This window comes from Pan troglodytes, chromosome 2, assembly GCF_028858775.2.
Source record: "Pan troglodytes isolate AG18354 chromosome 2, NHGRI_mPanTro3-v2.0_pri, whole genome shotgun sequence".
In the NCBI taxonomy this organism is placed as follows: domain Eukaryota; kingdom Metazoa; phylum Chordata; class Mammalia; order Primates; family Hominidae; genus Pan; species Pan troglodytes.
Window position 1 is genome coordinate 136,634,871 of NC_086015.1, and position 18,628 is coordinate 136,653,498.

Sequence of the window (18,628 nt, forward strand, 5' to 3'; positions counted from 1 at the left end):
GCCAAGACAGGAGCAAGGACACAGCCTGGGACTGTCCCTTGAGGATTCTTCTGGCACCCTGAAAGGAGCCTTCAGGTGCTGGAGATGGAACATATTACTTTCTAAAGAAAGACACAAACTTTTAATAAAAGTGGACTCTGGTAGCCCCTTGGGAACCACACACCCCACTCCCTTTGATGTCTGTCTTGCGTTTCCACTAAACACAAGGAGGCTCTTGCCTTGGCCCTGACTGCCTCCACATCAGCTCCATGTCCTCAGTCATGGCCCCAACTCCTGCGGGACCATCGTTAACCCTGTGAAGGCTCCAGTGAGAGGGCCATTAAGGTGGAAGAATATTTGTCCAGCTTCAGAACCCTGTGCTCTCAGAATTATCCTCATCTATTTGGACTGTTTTCATAGCCCAGCACCACTCTAGTTATCAGGAAAGCAGACCTCTTCCAGGTCTAAGGGCCCCTTGTTTTGGACCTTCTCAGTGGCTTCATTTATCTTAAAGCTACTCTACAGACCTCAAAGAAGGGTTTCATCCTTTGCCAGTTTGCTAGATATTTCAGGCACTCTGAGTCAGGAGTAAAGTGCATGCATCAGTTTCCTCTCATCTGGCATTTCATACCAGCACTGGCCCCTACCTTGCTTCTCTGAAGCCACCAGAGTCAGAATTCAGATGGGCGGGGTGCTGGGCAGCGGTGATCCTCTGCTCCTGGTAGAAGTGGGAGTTGAGTAAGGCAGATCCCAGGCCTGCGCAAGGAGGGAGGGTGTCCGTTCACCTGCCCTGCCAGACTGCAAGCCACAACCAGTGCCTGGAAGCATATATGTGTCCCGGGGCTGAGAAATGCTTTTCTCTCCTGAGCCCTGCCAGACACTTTAAGCCACGCACGTTTTCAGAAGTGCTGAGAACTAAAATTGATTGGATTCAGGCCATAATGGGCTAGGGCAGAGGAGCCAGGTGGCTCCCAAGCTGGTCTCTGCTGCCACCATCAGGACGCACAGAGCCCACCACTCTTGCCAGAAGCCTCCACGCCTGGCGCTGAATTGGTCAGCGCTCACCATTGTCAGCGGTCTGAGTTTTCATGAGCGTGTCAGTTTTGTGGCTCTGGCAGGGTCCTTTGCCTGTTTGTCACATGTGATGTCCATTTTTGAAAATGCCTTCACCCATCCTCTCTGCAAGAAGATGGGGCTGTTTGGAGGGTGAGATTAGAAAAATAGACTAGCTGCAGATGTTTGTCATCACCAACTCAAGTTCACCCTGGCCAAAGTGGAGTAGCCCCTCTCTCTCTGACACTAGACACTTGAGGGCACCCTCTGCACCTGGGCCCCAGAGCAGTCTGGCCTCCTTCTAGACAGTGGAGCATTAGTGCAGCATTCAAAGAGGTCACATACCATTGTGCTGATGGTTGCTCAGTGAATATTAGACCTGAATGTATATGTGTGCCTTTTCACTCACAGGCCCTGAATGAGTTTATAATTATTATATAAGAAAACCCAGGTGAGAATGACTCTTGCCAATGAAAAGAGTAGAAGAGATTGGGATCAGAAGGCATTATGGCTGGGAAACATGTCTCCTTGGAGCTTACGGATCAAACAGGGATGGGAGAGCCTCAAGGCAATGCAGGGATATCCAGGGAATGTCCCCCAGCTGTTCCAGTGTTAGACCCATACCCTGACAGCTCTTCCCTGTGCGTCCCAGCCAGCACCTCCAGGCAGCACTCAGTCCTCACTTCATGGCTTCTCCCCAAGAGGGCCGTGGGCTTGTACAGGCACATTCCCACCTGCCAGGCTGGTGGGTCAGACACTAAGCCCCCCAGCCTGACCTCCCTCCATACCCTGAGGCCTCCCTGTGACCTCCTCCCTCAGCCTCCAAAGGAGGGAAATGGCTGTGCCCAGCCCAGGTGCACCCCTCCCACTGGCACCCATGGGCGAATCCTTTCCCTCACTGGTCTGAGGTTTCTCATCGACAAAACAAAGGGGCCAAACTGAAATGTGTCATCACTCCCTGTCCTCACAGTTAAGCCTGCATAGATCATTAGAGAGGAAGCCCAGTATGCTTCTAAGACTTGGCTTGTGGAATCAAACATACCTGCACACAACCCCAGCTCTTAACATTTGTTGGCTGTAGGACTTACACAAGTAACTTAATCATTGATCCAGTGTCTGTCTGCAAAATGGGACTCCTGTCCACTGTGTTAGTTCCTTCGAGATGCAGGCACCAAGATGGGATTAGGCATATAAGAGAATTATTGGGGGAAACACCTGTAAAATGTTCAGGAAGGAACTGAAGTAGGCAGAGGAAGCCCCAGACTGCAGTGCAGGCCTGACCCCCATGAAAGGAGAGGGAGAAGGAAAGAGAATTCAGTAGGAAGAGTCTTAGACTACAGTGTTGTTCTAAGAAAGTTTCTGCCAGCCAGTGGGAGTCCTTAAGCCATTAGAGGGGTTCCATGTCCAGCAGGAACAGGCCTGCACTAGTACCCCTGTCATGGTCAATCATGGCTGACCAGGGCATTTTCATGGCTGCAACCTCGAAGACTTGTAAAATCAGAGATGATGCATGTTAGGTCTTATCTTAGCATCTGCCATGGAGAAGGTACTCAATAAATGGCAGTGATCAAACAGTGATGATTATTCATCTTATTGTTTTTAAGATTTGCAATGCCTGCTCAAACAGGCCCGGGAAAGAGCAATTCAATAGTTGTTTGAAAGGTTGAATCCTCAGGGGACCTGCAGGGTTTCATTTCCATTTCTCATCACACAGCAGATCCTATCACCTGAAAGCATGCCCTTCCACAAATGTGAATACAGTACTCAGGGCTCCATCTGAAAATGGAGTGACCCCTCTTCTTCCTGTCACACATCTGACAAGCCATGGATGACTCCCCAGTGACATTCCTGGGAACCCAAGAGAGCTTAATTCCCAACTCTGTTTTAAAACTCAAGGAAATTGGGACTCCATGACCTCCTCGAGAGTCTTGATGGCTACTGCCTCAGGAGAAACAGAGCAGTTGAAGCTTTTCAACTAAATGGGAAAGGGAACGGTTAACATCTTGTGTTTGCATAGAGCTGCGCAGTTTACAAAACGCTTCTGCATATGTCATCTCTATACCCTCCGGTGTTCAGGACAATATAGGGTAGTGGATATCAACTTGAAGATCATCAAGACCTGGATTCAAGTTGCAGTAATTAGTTGGGAGATCAAGATCAATACTATTAGCTTCTATGACCTTCAGTTACCTGTTCTGAAAATGGGAAGAGCAATAGTGCCTTCCTCAGGCAGTTATCATGTGGGCTAAATAAGCTTCAAAGTGCCTGGGTCAGTGCTGGGAATATAGTAGAGACCCTGTAAGTCTGACTTGTACTTTTCTTTCTTGGATGAAAGGTGAGACCACTGAAATAGTGAATGTTCTAACCCCTAGGTGGAGCTTTGGCCTTGAGCCACCCAATAGTCATATAACACAGTTTTTCTTTCTAGATCTCTCTTGTAGAGGATGTTGGGAGAACAAGAAGAGAACTGTCATTAATTAAGCATCCATTGTGTGTCAGGCATTGTGTTTGGCATTTTGCATCCATGATCTCTTTAATTCTCGTTACAAGCCTATGAAGTTCATCTTAAGTGACTTTCCAGGTGGAATACATGGCAGAGTCACAATTTGAACCTAGGTCTTTCTGTAGCCAGGCTGGCTTTCAGTAAGTAAATGAAATGGTGTTTGAGAAGCACTGGAAACTCCCTGAGAGAAATATAATCAGGCCAGGAGCATGAACATGTGAGGGGAAGACAGCGTGGAGCAGAACTTTCTGTTCTGACTCCCAGGCCTTCCCGCAGGGCAGGATCTCTGCATCTGGCATTCTAACAACATGGGCTGTTAGAGCACTGGACTTGGGGGCGGAGGACTTGGATTCTGCAACCTCTACCAGCCCAGGTTAGCAGCATGGCCTTGAGCAAGTTCACCTCTCTAGGTTTCCATGCCCCACCTTCTAGAATAAGAATGTAGGCTGGGGGAAGGGGCTGATTTGGTTCAGCACCTACTGTGCACCAGGGACAATTTGAAGTGCTGGCAGATGTATGACTGCATTTAATCTTCCCAAGGAAGCTGACGCTGAGAGAGGTTAAGTAACTTACTCAAGTCATGCAAGTAATAGATTGTCACCTAGATTCTAATTCTAAATTCGATGTCCCTTTTGCCCTATTGACTAGGCCTAAGATGGCATCTGTCACTTTGATTCTGTTTGCTTATAACTGCTCAGTAGATCAGAGGCACAAATATCTTTCTACCTTAGAGAGGCGTGCAAACTATACAAATCTGACTCACAGATACACTTTTCCCCTGCCAGCCTGTGTTCTGTGTCTATGGCAGTGTTTTGTGGGGCATGATGGGATGTGCCCCCACAGGCTGATAACTGAAGAGCTGTTCTGTTTGTCCTGATTGCTCCCCTCCCTCTAGCTCTAACTCTACCAAAACTGAGCTGGAGCTGAGGAAACAGCACTTTTCCCACTTCCCAGATGGTTCCCTCTTTATGGCTTCTGTCACACCAGCTAGAACTCCTCCAGGTGTTTCACCATGCCAGCTGCAGGAGCAGAGTGAAAGGTAGTGACAATGAAGAACAGAGACACCAGAGAAGGGGACAGGGGACCCGGGGTCTTGTCCCAGCTCTGCCACTCACATACCTGTGACCTGTGGCAAGTCGGCCAGCACTTTAGGCCACAGTTTTTCCTCTGTAGAATAAGGAGGCGGCCTGAATTAGCAAGTTTCAGGCTGAGCACCACAGCCCCCTCCTTGCCCCTTCCCTCTTCAACCATCTGAAGAAAGGGTTTTTTGGAAGGAAGGGAGGGAAAGAGGAAAGAGATCCACAATATTTGAAAAGTTCTGTACCAGCTAATCTCTAAAATCCCTGTTAGCCCTAACATTCAGAAATTCCTTCTATGTTTTAAAGATTTTTTTAAAAGGATCTAGAAGACTGAAAAGCAAATTAGAAGTCTTTTTGATCAAAGCAGATAAGATAAAGTAGAAACTTACCCTATCTCCTAACCTTGCACAGAGACCTTTCCAGGTTGAGAGGCCAGCAAGGCTGGCAGCTGGAAAGAAAGCTACAGAATTCCCCAGGCAGCCTACAGGGCCCTGGGCTCTGGGCTCTGAGGTCTCAGCCTATACAGGTGCCAGCTTGTGCAACTGCCCCACACCCTGGCATGAACCCACCCCTGATGCTGGCCAGACCCTCAGGCTGCTGCGAACAGAGCTGGCCCTCTGCCAACCCCCGGTGCTGGCCTCTCTGGACAGCCCAGCCTGGGACCCCGACTCCCCAGCACAGAGATGGTTGGCACCACCAGGATGTCAGATGTGGCTCTTGGCTTCAGCTCTCCTCATCCCCAGAGGCTCTGGTGATGATGAACCTGGGGCAGGATATACTCAGTCCTCACTTCATGGCTTCTCCCCAAGAGGCCTCTGTCACCCTTGTCCTTGTGTTACCCTTCTGCAGTGTGAATCTGGACAGGCCACCCCACCTCTCTGACCTCAGAAGCCTTCCCTGCTCACAAGCCACTCAATTCACACATAGTTAATCAACAATATCGAGACATAATTCTTCCTCCTGGGCCCTGGGAGTCTCAGGGATGAACAGACAGGGTCACATGTCACACTGTGCTCAGTCAAGCTGTGTGGAGCCCACCTCAGGCCATCTGTGCAGGTGGGCTTTTGCATCAGTCTAAGGCAGGAATCAGCTGGTAAGAGCATAGACTGGCCAGGTGCAGTGGCTCACACCTGTAATCAATCCCAGCACTTTAGGAGGCTGAGGCAGGCGGATTACCTGAGGTCAGGAGTTCGAGACCAGCCTAACCAACATGGCAAAACCCTGTCTCTACTAAAAATACAAAAATTAGCCAGACATGGTGGCAGGCACCTGTAATATCCCAGCTTCTTGGGAGGCTGAGGCAGGAGAATCGCTTGATCCCAGGAGGCAGAGGTTGCAGTGAGCCAAGATTGCGCCACTGCACTCCAGCCTGGGCAACGGAGCTAGACTCCATCAAAAAAAAAAAAAAAACCATAGACTTTGGAGTCCAGCTGTCTGGGTTTGCTTTTGGGCCTATCACTTTACCTCTCTGAGCTTCAGTTTTCCTATCTGTAAAATGGGGATCCTAACAGTACTGACTTTATGGGGCTAAATGGAGGATTAAATGAATATTTCTATGTCCTTGGAACCATGCCTGGGACGTAAGTCCTATATAACTATTAACACAGGATTTTTTGATGATGATGATGATGATGATGATGATAGTACCAGAAAAGCTATTTTATCAGCATTCAAGACTTCTGCCCCGTGATTTTGCTCTGTGAACTTCTGCTGTAAAGGTCTTCTGTGGAATTAAGGCTCACTTTGTACAGTTCACCATGCCCTGCCCCTTTTCCCACCATACACTTACTCCAGCTGGGAACTCTCCTCATCAGTTCGGTGGTGCAACCCAGGCACCATCCTTGCTGCCTCCCTCTCCTCTCTGACTTGCACTCTCTCCATAGCTGTCCTGCTGACGGTGTGCTGCATGAAGAGGAAGAAGAAGACCGCCAACCCGGAGAACAACCTGAGCTACTGGAACAACACCATCACCATGGACTACTTCAACAGGCATGCTGTGGAGCTGCCCAGGGAGATCCAGTCCCTTGAAACCTCTGAGGTAATGAGCTTGAAAGTGCTGGCCCCACTGCAGGGAAACCAGGTCCAAAGAGAGCCATGGGGCATCTGCTCATTTCTGAGTGCCTTGCTCCTTAATGTATGGCCCATGGACCAGCAGTATCAATAACACCCAAGAGGTTGTAGGCCCTACCCTGGTCCTACTGAGCCAGGATCTGTGTTTTAGCAAGAATCCCCAGGTGCTTTCTGCACAGTAAATTTTGGAAGCACTGTTCCTGGGACTTTTGGTTTCTGGGAACAAGTGAACAAATACTCAGTGAGGACCTGTTTTGTGCCGAGCACTCCCAGGGCACTATGAAGATGAGAGCTTGCTCCTAAGGGGCTCAGGTTCTGAGATGTGGCTGGAGGACAAACCCCAACATCACCCAAAAACAAAGCCAATTAGGGGAAACACAAACACAAGACGAGTTATAGACAAAGAGCTGTGGAAACCCAAGGAGGAAAGCCTTCCCAGTGCAGATGCTAGGAAGGATTAATGGATTTCAACAGGCATTCCAGCAGAGGAGGTAGCCTGAGGAAAGGTGAGGATACGTGCTGGATCTGAAGGGAAAGAAGAATACACTGTCAGCATATTTGCCCAAGACACCTGGCTGGTCAGTGAGTGAGCCGAGCTTTGAACCCAGGACTTTAACCACAGAATCCATACTCTTTCCATCCTCACACGGAGGGTGGCGTAGAGGCCAGAGTGAAACAGTAAAGAAGGATAAAGGCCCAATTAGACACAGCCAGACACAGCCTTAATGGGGTATTATGGCATTGGGACTCTAGTTTGGGGCAGCAGAGAGTCACTGAAAGTTTTGATCTTTGGGTGACCCAGTTTTAGAAGGATTATGCTGATGGCCTGGTGAAAGCACCCTATATGTGATCAGCGAATGGATAAGGAAAGAAAATAATGGCTTGATGGATGAGTAAATAGATGGAATGACACAGAAAGACAGACTAAAAATAGGTAGCTCAACTAGGATGCAATTGAGATGGCCCAGGAGAAAAGATAACAGACGTCTGAGTAAGGCAGTGAGAGCTGAGAAGAGTTCTTGTGGAGGTGCAACCCCACCCCTCCTTCCCGTGTGGGTCCATTCCCCAGAGCAGCCAGGGTGAGCTTTTGTAAACATAACTGGGTCACATCGCTCACATGCTTAAAACCTTCTCATTTCTCTCCAGTTAAAGTTCAAAGTCTTGTATAGGACCTGCAAGGTAGACCTAGACCCAGCCCAACTTTCCAGCCTCACATCACACCCCTCTCCCCATCTTTTGCTAAGCTCCAGCCACACTGGATTTCTTTTTGTTCCTTCACAGCACCAGGTTACATCACACCCACTCCAGGTGTGTGCATGGGCTGTCGCCTCTCCTACAACATCTTCAGGCTCTCCCCAGCACCCCCTTCACTTGCTCACCTCAGTGACTCCAACCCATCCTGCTGCAGGGCCCAGTCTAAATGTCACTTCCTCAGCGAGGCCTTCCTTCACCTGCCAGGCTGGGTTCAGCTTTCCTGTCACGTGGTCTTAGCTCCCTGTGCTTTTTCATTGTGACCCTTTTTAGAGCTGTGATATGCTACTGGTCTGATATTAGTTTAGCACCCCTCTCCCCCACCTGAGTAACCAGTTGCTTCCACATCGCTAAACCCAGCAGCCAATTCCGAGCACTCATCCTACTCCATCTGTGCAGCACTGGCACTGTCACATGGCAGCAGAGGCCCTGCCTTCTCAGGCTCTCCCCCAGCTCCCATTACTGATTCCCTGTCCTTTCCCCAACCTCTATTCACTGGAGCGCCCCATCTCGGTCCTGCCACCACTTCTTTTTTTTTTTTTTTTTGGTTGTTGTTTTGTTTTTGTTTTTTGAGATGAAGTGTCAACTCCGTTGCCCAGACTGGAGTGCAGTGGTGTGATCTCAGCTCACTGCAGCCTCTGCCTCCCAGGTTCAAGTGATTCTCCTGCCTCAGCCTCCCAAGTAGCTGGGACTACAAGCACACGCGACCACGCCCGGCTAATTTTTGTGTTTTTAGTAGAGACAGGGTTTCGCTATGTTGGCCAGGCTGGTCTCGACCTCCTCACCTCAAGTGACCCGCCCACCTCAGCCTCCCAAAGTGCTGGGATTATAGGCGTGAGCCACTGCCCCCAGTCACTTCTATTCTCTTTCTACTTAGTCCCATGACTTAAATACCATCTCTGCACTAGAGAGTCCAGATTTCTACCTGTAACCTTAATGTCTCCCCGGGCCCCAGACTCACCTACCCAGCTACCTGCTGCACATGTCTAATAGGCACCTCAAACTCAACACACCCAAGATTGAACCCTTGATTTCCCCCTCCCAACCCCAAAACCCAAACTTCACCTGCAGCTCCTGATTACGTAGATGGTACTGCCAGCTGCCTTTCCTTCCTGCACACCCCACTTCTAGTCTGTCAGAAAATTTCATTGGTTCTCCCTAAGGACCAGCACCTCTCATTGCCTGCACCTCTGCCCCTGATCCAAGCCAGTCTCCTCCCTCGCACCATGAGTGCTGCAATGGCCTCTAAATTAGGACTCCCCACTACCATCTTGCCTTCTGCAGTCTGCCCTCTGCACAAGAGCCAGATGATCTTTTCAAGGCAGGATCCCATGTCCGCCACAGCTTCCACTTTCAAGTGGCTCTTCTCTACATTTTGAATAAAATCCAGACTCCCATTCTCATGCCCTTCACAAGTTGGCCCCTGCCCACCACCTGAGCCCCCACCACACTTCCCATTGATCACACACCAGCTTCAGTGGCCTCTTTGCTCTTCCTCCTGCACAGGAAGCTTGCCCCCACCTTAGAGCTTCGCTCTTGCACCCTATCTGAAATGCTTTTCTCCTGGATACCTTGAACCCTCAATTCCTTCAGGTCTCTGTTCAAATGCCACCTCCTCTGGGAGGCCCTCCCTCCCTGACCACTCTGTATTAATTAAATCTCCAACCTCATTCTGTTTCCTCTTCCTTACTTTACTTGTCTTCAGAGCTCTTCTCACCACTTGACATTGCATCATTGTCTCTCTGTTGATTGGTTTGTGGTCTGGCTGTCCTGCTGCCTGAGGCAGGAGCATTGTTTGTTGTGCTCACTGCTCTATTCCCAGCACCTGGAGCAGTGCCTGGCACATGGTAGGTTCTTAGTAAATGTTTATCATGTGAATGAACTATAAATGTTGTTCACCACAATTTACCCATCACCCAGTCAGAGCCTAACACACAGTAAATGCCCAAGAAAAATTTTTAAGGAGAGGACAAACGAGGGGCCAGCTTCACTGCAGCATTGACCTTTAGTGTGGCCTGTACACATTTTGCATGGAAAAGGTGTTCCTGAGATCTGTTATAGTAAGTGGAAAAAAATATGTAACTTGACAAAGGGGCTGGTCCTACTTTAGGTATGGGCTGTGAACCCCTAAACTTTAAATTTCTCATATTCTCTTTGCAAATTGGTAAATGAAAACCAAAGCCAAAGGACAATACTCATGAACGCACTATAGAAAAGGCCCTTGCTTTTAGAACATCCCAGTTAGTCATTTGGCACAGAGCACGAGGGCTGCCGTCCAACACAATCCAGAGGCTCTGGTAGAAAGGGCTGCCCCAGCCAGTCGTGATCTCCAGACCAGGAGGGCGCCATAGGACCTGCAGCACAAAGCTCAGCTTGGCTTCAGAGTGGATTGGATTTTGCTGTTTCCCTCCCAGCAAGCAGTTCCTCTTATTCTGCTTTATATAGAGTAATATTACAATTTGTTCCAATTCTCTGGGCTCACACTATATGAGGGCAAATGCAGGCAGCCTAGGGCCAGGATGAAGCCAGCCAAGCACACACACACTGCCGACCATCTCTAGAGCAATCATAAGGTCCCAGTTCATATTCCACCATGCTCCGCATCCTCAGGACATGTACTCACCACCTGCCCTTTAGCTGCTAACTTTGGAGACTGCCAAATGGTTTGCCTAAGCAAGTTCCTCAGTTGCCCTGCCCCCACTGCTGTGTTGATGCAAGCAGCAAAACACAGATCCAGGGCTGTACAGACAAAATTGTGATGCCCAAAAAGTGCTTGGAAACTTCCATTCTTTTCTCTTTTTCCCACCTCCTCCTCCTCCTTCTCCCTGTTTTCTCTTCTTCCTTCTTTTCTCCCTCCTTCTCTCCTCCCTTCTTTTTTCTTCTCCTTTGCTTTGGTTGTTTCCTGAATAACTCTCTCTTTAATGCAGCAAAACATACCCACATGGTTTTGCCTTTGATGAAGACTTGCTTTGTGAAAGCTATAAAATGACAAGCCAAGCTCAGCCTCCACAGTTAAACCCAAAAGCATGGTGGAGGAAAGGGATTTTTGTCTCCTCTTTGAAGTGCTCCACTATTTTCCTTAGATGGCTGGCCCCATATCCACCCTTAGATAGGTGTTGAACTAATTCCAGACACTGAAGGAAATTCTTGTCTTCTGAAAAGACATTTTATCAACAATGGCATTTCTTCCTTACCTTATGATTCATACAGCAGAAAGTACTCCTCAGAAAGTATCTGTTATGTATGTTTTGTTTAAAAATAAACTTCAGAGAATTAATTGTGGCTAAGCAAATCTGGCATGAGCCAGTATACCTAGGCCTATAGTTGAGTCTTTGTCCTGAAATGGCTTGAAGGTTCCAAGACATTAGCTGTTTTAATTGGAAGAAGCTATGACTTTCTTTTTTTCTCTCTCTTAATTAGTACCAGGGCCCAAATCCAAGTACAGCCATTTAGTAGCCCGTAAATGTTTGCTTGTCCTTGGTAAGTGAAACCAAAACCCTGCCAAAGCCATACAGATTACCTTCTGGGCAGTGGATGGCCTATTTCTAGGCTTTTCTGCTCCTGCAACTGAACATACAGACTGAAATTTTCATCTGTCACTTATTATGCAGTCACACAGAGATGCAGATCCATTCAGCTCAGCATCACTAGTGCTATAAGAAATGGGGCAATAATTCTGACCAGGCTCTGGAAGGACTCAGAGCGGGAAGGAATTGGCCCTTGAAGCCTCTTGATAGGTCTGTTAGATCCTGACAGGTGGGTAGCAGGAAACAGGCGAGTGAGTCTAGGTGTATTCAGGAAGGAAAAGCAGAGAAGTTTCCCAGAAGTCTGTGAGAAAGAGGCAGGAAGTAGTCTGGGTGCAAGTGGACTGAATTTTGCCACTAGTGCAGTGAGCCATGCACTGTATGTGTGTCATGCATGGCAAGTCCCCTCAGACTTTGACAAGGAAAGCAGTACCATCTCTGGCAACCTGGGATTGGGGTGATTCCAGAAGCAGGGAATATTTTTTGAAAGCTGCTATAAAAATCTGAAAGAACAGCACAAAAATTAAAATATACACATATACACACACACACAAATTAATTAAAAGAATGGCATAGAGGGCTGTGCACCTCAGCATTAGCAGTGGGGATGATGAAAACGTGCACCAAGCCATCAGTGCTGAAATAAATGTTCCCATGTGTACATTTCTTTAAGAACGGCCACCTCTTAAGCCTTCTCCAGCTCACTCCATCTCCTCCCTCTCTCTTCCCAGGACCAGCTCTCAGAGCCCCGCTCCCCAGCCAATGGTGACTATAGAGACACTGGGATGGTCCTTGTTAACCCCTTCTGTCAAGAAACACTGTTTGTGGGAAACGATCAAGTATCTGAGATCTAACTACAGCAGGCATCACTTTGCCATTCCGTATTTTTCGTCTCTAAATTATAAATATACAAATATATATATTATAAATATAACCTTTGTGTAACCCTGACTTAATGAGAAACATTTTCAGCTTTTTTTCCTATGAATTGTCAACATCTTTTTTACAAGTGTGGTTTAAAAAAAAAAAACTTTACAGAATGATCTGTGGCTTTATAAAATAAAGGTATTTCTAAGCAAAGCAGTTGCATTGATTGCTTCTCTTAATAACTATTCTTGAGCACCTGGGGCTCCCAGGAACCCTGGTCAGGTGAGGTAAGAGACTGACCTCCTGTAGAAGCTGAATGTTACAGTGGTCAAGCGCACGATTCTTTGAGTGATTCTTAAAGCTCTGGTTCCTCTTGCTTTGGTGTGACCCCATTTCCTCCCTTCTCATACGCACACCTGTAAAGGGAACTGGGCCGCCTCGGGGGAAGACGGCAGACTCATGCACAGAGCAGGAAAAGGGAACATCTCATCACCTCCGAGGATGAGTACCCTGGAGCCTTATGACGGCACCATTGGATGTCATGTTTAATTCCATCCAAGTTGTGGATGGCAGGCAGGAGCATGGAGCCCTCAGGAATCCATGGAAGGACATCAAGGCATCGCAAGGCCATATCCCCCTAACATTACTTCCACTGCTAACAACAGGACTGCCTTTCCCTGGTGGGAAAATGCTCCCTTTATGACCATTCCTGTATCCCCTCCAACACCCACATCTGCATTAAACACCCGTGCCTTTCTCTTGGAGAGAGTTTAGATGCAGACCCCGGCCCTGGAGCTTTAAAATGCTTGCCCTTCCTTCTTCAAGGATCAAATGTTTATTGGGGTTCAGCTTTGTTTTCTCAAAAGGCCATGGTATCGTGCCCCTGAGGAACATGTTTATCTAAGAAGCTTTGAGGTAGTAGAGCGATAATTTTTGAAACCTTCCTCCTGCAATCTTTAAAAAAGAAAAAAAAGATTGCCCAAGCAAATCATTTGGGAGAAGACATCATTATACTCCTACTTGGCACTGCAAACCTGCTCGCAGCACCAGCCGGTGGACTTGCCATCCAGCTCTCAGCTTCCACTGCTCCCCTTGTTCCCGGCCGGCTGGCTGCCTCCCCGTGCTGTGTCCAGCACGGCCAACAAGGTCAGACCCTCAGAGACGCCCAAGGGGCTTCCAGAGGTGGCTGCTTCTCTATTTTTTCCTGATTGTGGCTGAGAGAGATGATTACTGCTTTGACACTTCCTTTCTCTAAAAGAAAAATAGTTTGATAGTATATTTTGAATATAGATGCTCTTATAGTCAGATTGGGAATTGAACTTGAATATTGGGTCATATGTGTGTGTTGTTGCTGTAGTCTATCATGACTTTTTTCTTTCTGCATTTTCCTTAAAAAAAAAAAAAAAAAAAAGATGGCCTTCAAAAGTGTGTTCTCAATGTTGTATGAACCTCCTTCACATGAGTTCGGTTGTTGTCTCTCTTCAAAGACTCTTCAACCCACAAAGAAGCAACTAAATGTTTCTCTAAGTTTAATTTTCTAGCGTGTTGTTGTCTTACCTTTTTAACCTTACCATAATATTTCTGTTAACTGTTACATTTAATATACCAATGTGTGTAAGTATACATAGAGAAAAATCTGTTTGTAAAGTAAAATTTATATATAATATATGTAATCAAAGATACATATGTTATATATACATATGTGGATGTATGACTTATTTTTCCTTATCCACAGATTTCAGCTACCATGTATATATAAATAAACTTATTTTATTAGCCAGAGGATTCTGTTGCTAATACATTTTGCATTCTTTTCAAGATAAGCTCTAAGTCTTCCTTAAGCAGTACCAACACCACTTTATATCCCTCTGTATTTTTTAATCTGATTGAACAGTAAGTTGAGTTTTATGTATGTGATGAGCTAATAGGATTAGCAGTTTATCATTTGATAAAATAAATCTTTTTGAACATGTTTGCAGTTTCTCCAAAATAGACTCATCTTTCATCAGGTCTTTGGAGACAGTGGTGTCAAAGTACATCCCCCCCCTCTTTCTCCCTGTCTCCAGGGCTGAGTGGATTTATATAGTAAATATCTTTGGTCCGGAGAAGTCTGAAGTTAACCTGGCCATTGAGTGTTACCATTCTGTAGAGAATAACAATGCCTAAACATGACACATTTGTGCACAACTTAATCAGTAGCCTGAACTTTTCATTCAGCCTTGGACAATACATCTTGGAATTCACAATAATGCAGATCCTCAGAACCAAGTCAGTGTCATCCGTATAGGAGGCTGTTACTGTAACACAGGCTCGCATGCCCCTTCTGGGTGCATCAGGGGTGGTGTTCACAGCATTAATGCTACCTCTGAATAAACAAGGACACTACTGGCCTTTACTTAATCCAATTGGTTCTTTCATCTGTTCATCAAATAGCCAACACTGATATTTATAAAATACCTCCCAGGCCATCTCAGAGAGACAAAGTGGAAGACAATAAAGAAAGGAAGGGTTGGAGTGTCCTGGTCAGCAGGAAGGAAGTGCACACAGGGTCTTCTAGTAGGCGACCAGGTTTTTTACCTCTACCTGCGTGACCTCAGGTAGGTACTCTGCTCTCTGGGTGGTGGGCAACAGGGAGGCTCCTAAGTAAGTCAGTGGCCCAGAGTTTGGAAGAGGGTGTCTGCCCCCAGCTCTGCTACTTTCTGGACATAGAACCTTGGGCAAGTCATTGCAGCTCTCGGGGTCCTCCTCACATAAGAGGACAGTGGCCAACTGTAGGACATGTCATTTTAGAGCTGTGAGGTACACAGCCCATATGGCAGTACCTGTCAACCCTGGACCTCCTTCCTCCTGAGGTTGAGTTGAGAATTCCACGAAATAAATCATAGGATTCATGCACACACCAGGCTGGATCTGCTACTCACTAGAGATTGACTCCCTTCTCCTTCTCTCACCTGAGGTACATTCCTACATTACAGCATCTGGAAAAATATCCAGCTCTGGGGTTTGGTGACCTGGTTTCTCCAGGGTGAAACTTATGTACAGAGGTTTTTAGGTCCATGTTGTCATCCTGAAACTGGGGGAACCTTTCTGATCCTAGAGAAGTGATTGAGGTGTGACCCTTGGTGGCTTAGTGGATGCCAAGGTCAATAATTAAAACCCAGGGGTGTCATCATATCCTAACTTGGGGCACCCTTGGAGAGGCTTACCAGAAAACACCCTCTTTGTTGTTTTTATTTCTCAGTTTTCCAACAGATGGAGAAGCAGAGGTGTAGGGAATGGCCGGAACATGTGTGGGATCTGAATTTGCCCAAGGTCCTTATCTGGTGCATCAGAGAGTTAGAGGCCCAAGCCAATGTTCAGACAGTGAGGTCCAGAGGGAGGAAGCATCCTGGCCAACAGCAAGCAGCTGATGAACAGCAGAGCATTAGAGGACAGAGATGAGGAGGAAAGGAGAGAGGTGAGGGAAGGACCTGAAGCTGCTGCGAGGACTGAGAGAGGAAACCATAGGCAAGTCTTTTCTCTTGGGTCCCTGGAGCTGCCTCCTGCCATTTTTCATCCTCTATTGCCTGTGTGGACATGTGTTCACATTCACATGTGCCAGCACACATAGGGATGTAGAAAGCCCTGAAATAGCTAGATTGAGTCCTAGCTTGTAATCTGAGGTCTGGGGCAAGTGATCAGTACACTTGTCATCTGAGGTCCTTGAGCCTTAGTTTACTCGTCTGTAAAATGGGGTTGCTTGATGCCTGCCTTGCCCACTTAGGTAGTAAAATGCACAAACCCAAATGGTCTACCTCCACAGCCTGCACTGATCCAGCCTCCCCCACCACCAGCAGAATAATCCGGGAGGTTGGGCACATGACCCTGCATCAAAGAATGCATGAGTGCCTCTCTGCACACAGCCCTGGGCAGTGCCCATTTCTCTTTCAGTTCAGTGAATGATGGAAACTCATGGAAGACAGCAGACAAAGCAGCCCCAGGGATAGGGGAGATTCCAGAGAGGCCCGTGACCAGGCCACAGGGATGCTGGGGCTGTAAACCAAAAGCCACTGGACTCTGTAAACCCACTGGGCACCACAGAGGCAGAAGGGGTGATGAGTGAGAGGCGAGTAGTAGTGGACTTGCCCACCAGTGCCAGCTCCAGCATGCCCCTCCAGAGGCGCAGGGCATCCTTCAGGGGGCCACGGTCATCATCCTCCCTGGAGAGCCCCCCAGCCTCCAGGACCAATGCCATGAGTGGCCTTGTCCGAGCACCTGGGGTCTATGTAGGAACAGCACCCAGTGGGTGCATAGGTGGCCTGGGTGCCCGTGTGACCCGCCGGGCCCTCGGCATCAGCAGTGTCTTCCTTCAGGGCCTGCGGAGCTCAGGCCTGGCCACCGTGCCGGCTCCAGGTTTGGAGAGGGACCATGGTGCTGTTGAGGACCTAGGGGGCTGCCTGGTGGAATATATGGCCAAAGTGCATGCCCTTGAGCAAGTCAGTCAGGAGCTGGAAACACAACTGCGGATGCACCTGGAGAGCAAAGCCACACGCTCGGGAAACTGGGGTGCCCTACGGGCTTCCTGGGCCAGCAGCTGCCAGCAGGTAAGTGTCTAGGCTGTGCCAAGGGCTTTGCAGAGCGCTGGGAGGGGCTGCTGAAGGCAGCGGGTAGGGTTGTGAGTAGGCTGAGGCCAGAGAAACTGACCATAATCCCCTACACTTTCACACTTAAAATGGTAATGATAACAACAATGCTACCTTTTACCGAGGTTTACTAGGAGCCCACGCTAGCCCCCATACGGGCACTACCCACTATCTTCTTTAAACTTCAAAGAAATGCTATGCAGTGGATCATTCACTGATTGCATTTTTCAGATGAGAAACTGAGGCATGTAATTTGCCCAAGACTTCAAAGCTAGTAGAGGGATGGAGATGAGATTTGAACCTGAATTTTTGTGCTTCCAAAGTTGCATTTGCCCCATTACCCTGGGGCTGCCTCAGTCACCTTTACTGTTGAGAAGGGATTTTTACAGCTATTATCCAATCAAATACCATTGGATGGATGTGGTATTAAGAACAATGAATAAATGGAGGTGTGTTCCTGTATCCACCTACAACCATGCTGTTCAATAGAAATATGAAGTACATTGGTAATTGACAAGTTTCTATTACCCACAGTAAAACAAGTAAAAAGAAGCAGGTGAAGTTAATGTTATAGCTTATTTAACTCTATATGTCCAGAATGTTATTTCAACATGTAATCAATACAAAATATATTAATGAGGTAATTTACATTCAAGTAGAACTTTCTGCATGATGGAAATATTAATATCTTATATCTGCACTGTCCAATCTGGCAGCCACTAGCCATATATGGCTATCAAGCACTTGAAATGTGGCTAATGAGTCTGAGGAATTGCATTTTTATTTTATCTAATTTTCATTAATTTAAATGTAAACAGCCACAGGTAGCTAATGGCTATCTTATTGGACAGGGAAGGATGCAGAGGTTTCATCTTTCTCCCTTGCTTGGTCAGCCCTGCTTTTCCCACTCTCCAGGGTGATTTCTGCGGAGCCTGGAGCACATCCATCATGTCTGGCCTGCAGCCTGTAGTTCTAATGCTGGGACTCCAGCCAGCATTACACCTCTCAGCTGGTCTCTCTGTGGATAGCTGGCTTCTCCTCTCCTCCTCCTCTTTCTCTCCAGATGCTGGCCTTGGGATCCCTCTGAGCAAAATCAGTCTCTAACCCACCAGGGACTGCCAACTCAGACCCTTGGCCCCCTGGAGTCCAGTATGCAGCCTCCCAAGAGGTCACAAAATTTTATGTGTGTGTAGCTGGGGGAGGCTAAGCAGTTGCACACAGGGACTCCCCATTTGCCCCTCCTGCCTCCCATTTCATCCCAGGATGCTTCTCCTGCACTGCTGTCAGTGCCCACTGACAGCACAGAGTGCATGATGAACAGCACCATCCTCTCAGGCTCTCCCCCTGGTGCTGCTGTTCTGCTTGCATCCATCTGGGCTGCAAGGGAGAGCCATCTTAGAATAGTCCAGGGCCTTAACGCCTGTCAAATCTAAGAGGCAGCCATTCCTCCAGGATTCTTCACAACTGTCCTTATTCCAAATATTGTGCCATAACAACCACCAGAACATCCCTAGATACTCCAATATGTCAGCATCTGTTGGACAATCGCTTTCAATCAGATGCCACACAGACTTGTCAGGAGAAATCAGGTATCCCAATGGCTAGGTTAAAAAGTAGGGCCACAAAACTTAGTTTATACTCAATAGATACTGACTTGTTCTGGCTCCAGATAGCTACAAG

The 18,628-nt window shown here is 47.6% G+C and overlaps 2 protein-coding genes across 14 annotated transcripts in view; both read left to right on the plus strand.

The window, feature by feature from the left end:
* Positions 1–12,542, plus strand: part of TMEM108 (transmembrane protein 108) — a 362,632-nt gene extending 350,090 nt beyond the window's left edge. For 12 of the 13 annotated variants that reach the window (XM_016941951.4, XM_016941952.4, XM_054681034.2 and 9 more), the window contains 2 exons: positions 6,498–6,652; positions 12,191–12,542. In XM_016941951.4, coding sequence (XP_016797440.2) covers positions 6,498–6,652; positions 12,191–12,313 — 278 coding nt within the window. In that variant the 3' untranslated portion in view covers positions 12,314–12,542. The remainder of the gene's footprint in view (positions 1–6,497; positions 6,653–12,190) is intronic. The other variant, XM_063806229.1, reaches the window with a different exon arrangement.
* A 3,857-nt stretch (positions 12,543–16,399) lies between these two features.
* BFSP2 (beaded filament structural protein 2) overlaps positions 16,400–18,628 on the plus strand; it is a 68,790-nt gene continuing 66,561 nt past the window's right edge. The window contains exon 1 of the mRNA XM_024355688.3: positions 16,400–16,909. Within this exon, the coding sequence (XP_024211456.1) occupies positions 16,421–16,909 (489 nt within the window). The 5' untranslated portion in view covers positions 16,400–16,420. The remainder of the gene's footprint in view (positions 16,910–18,628) is intronic.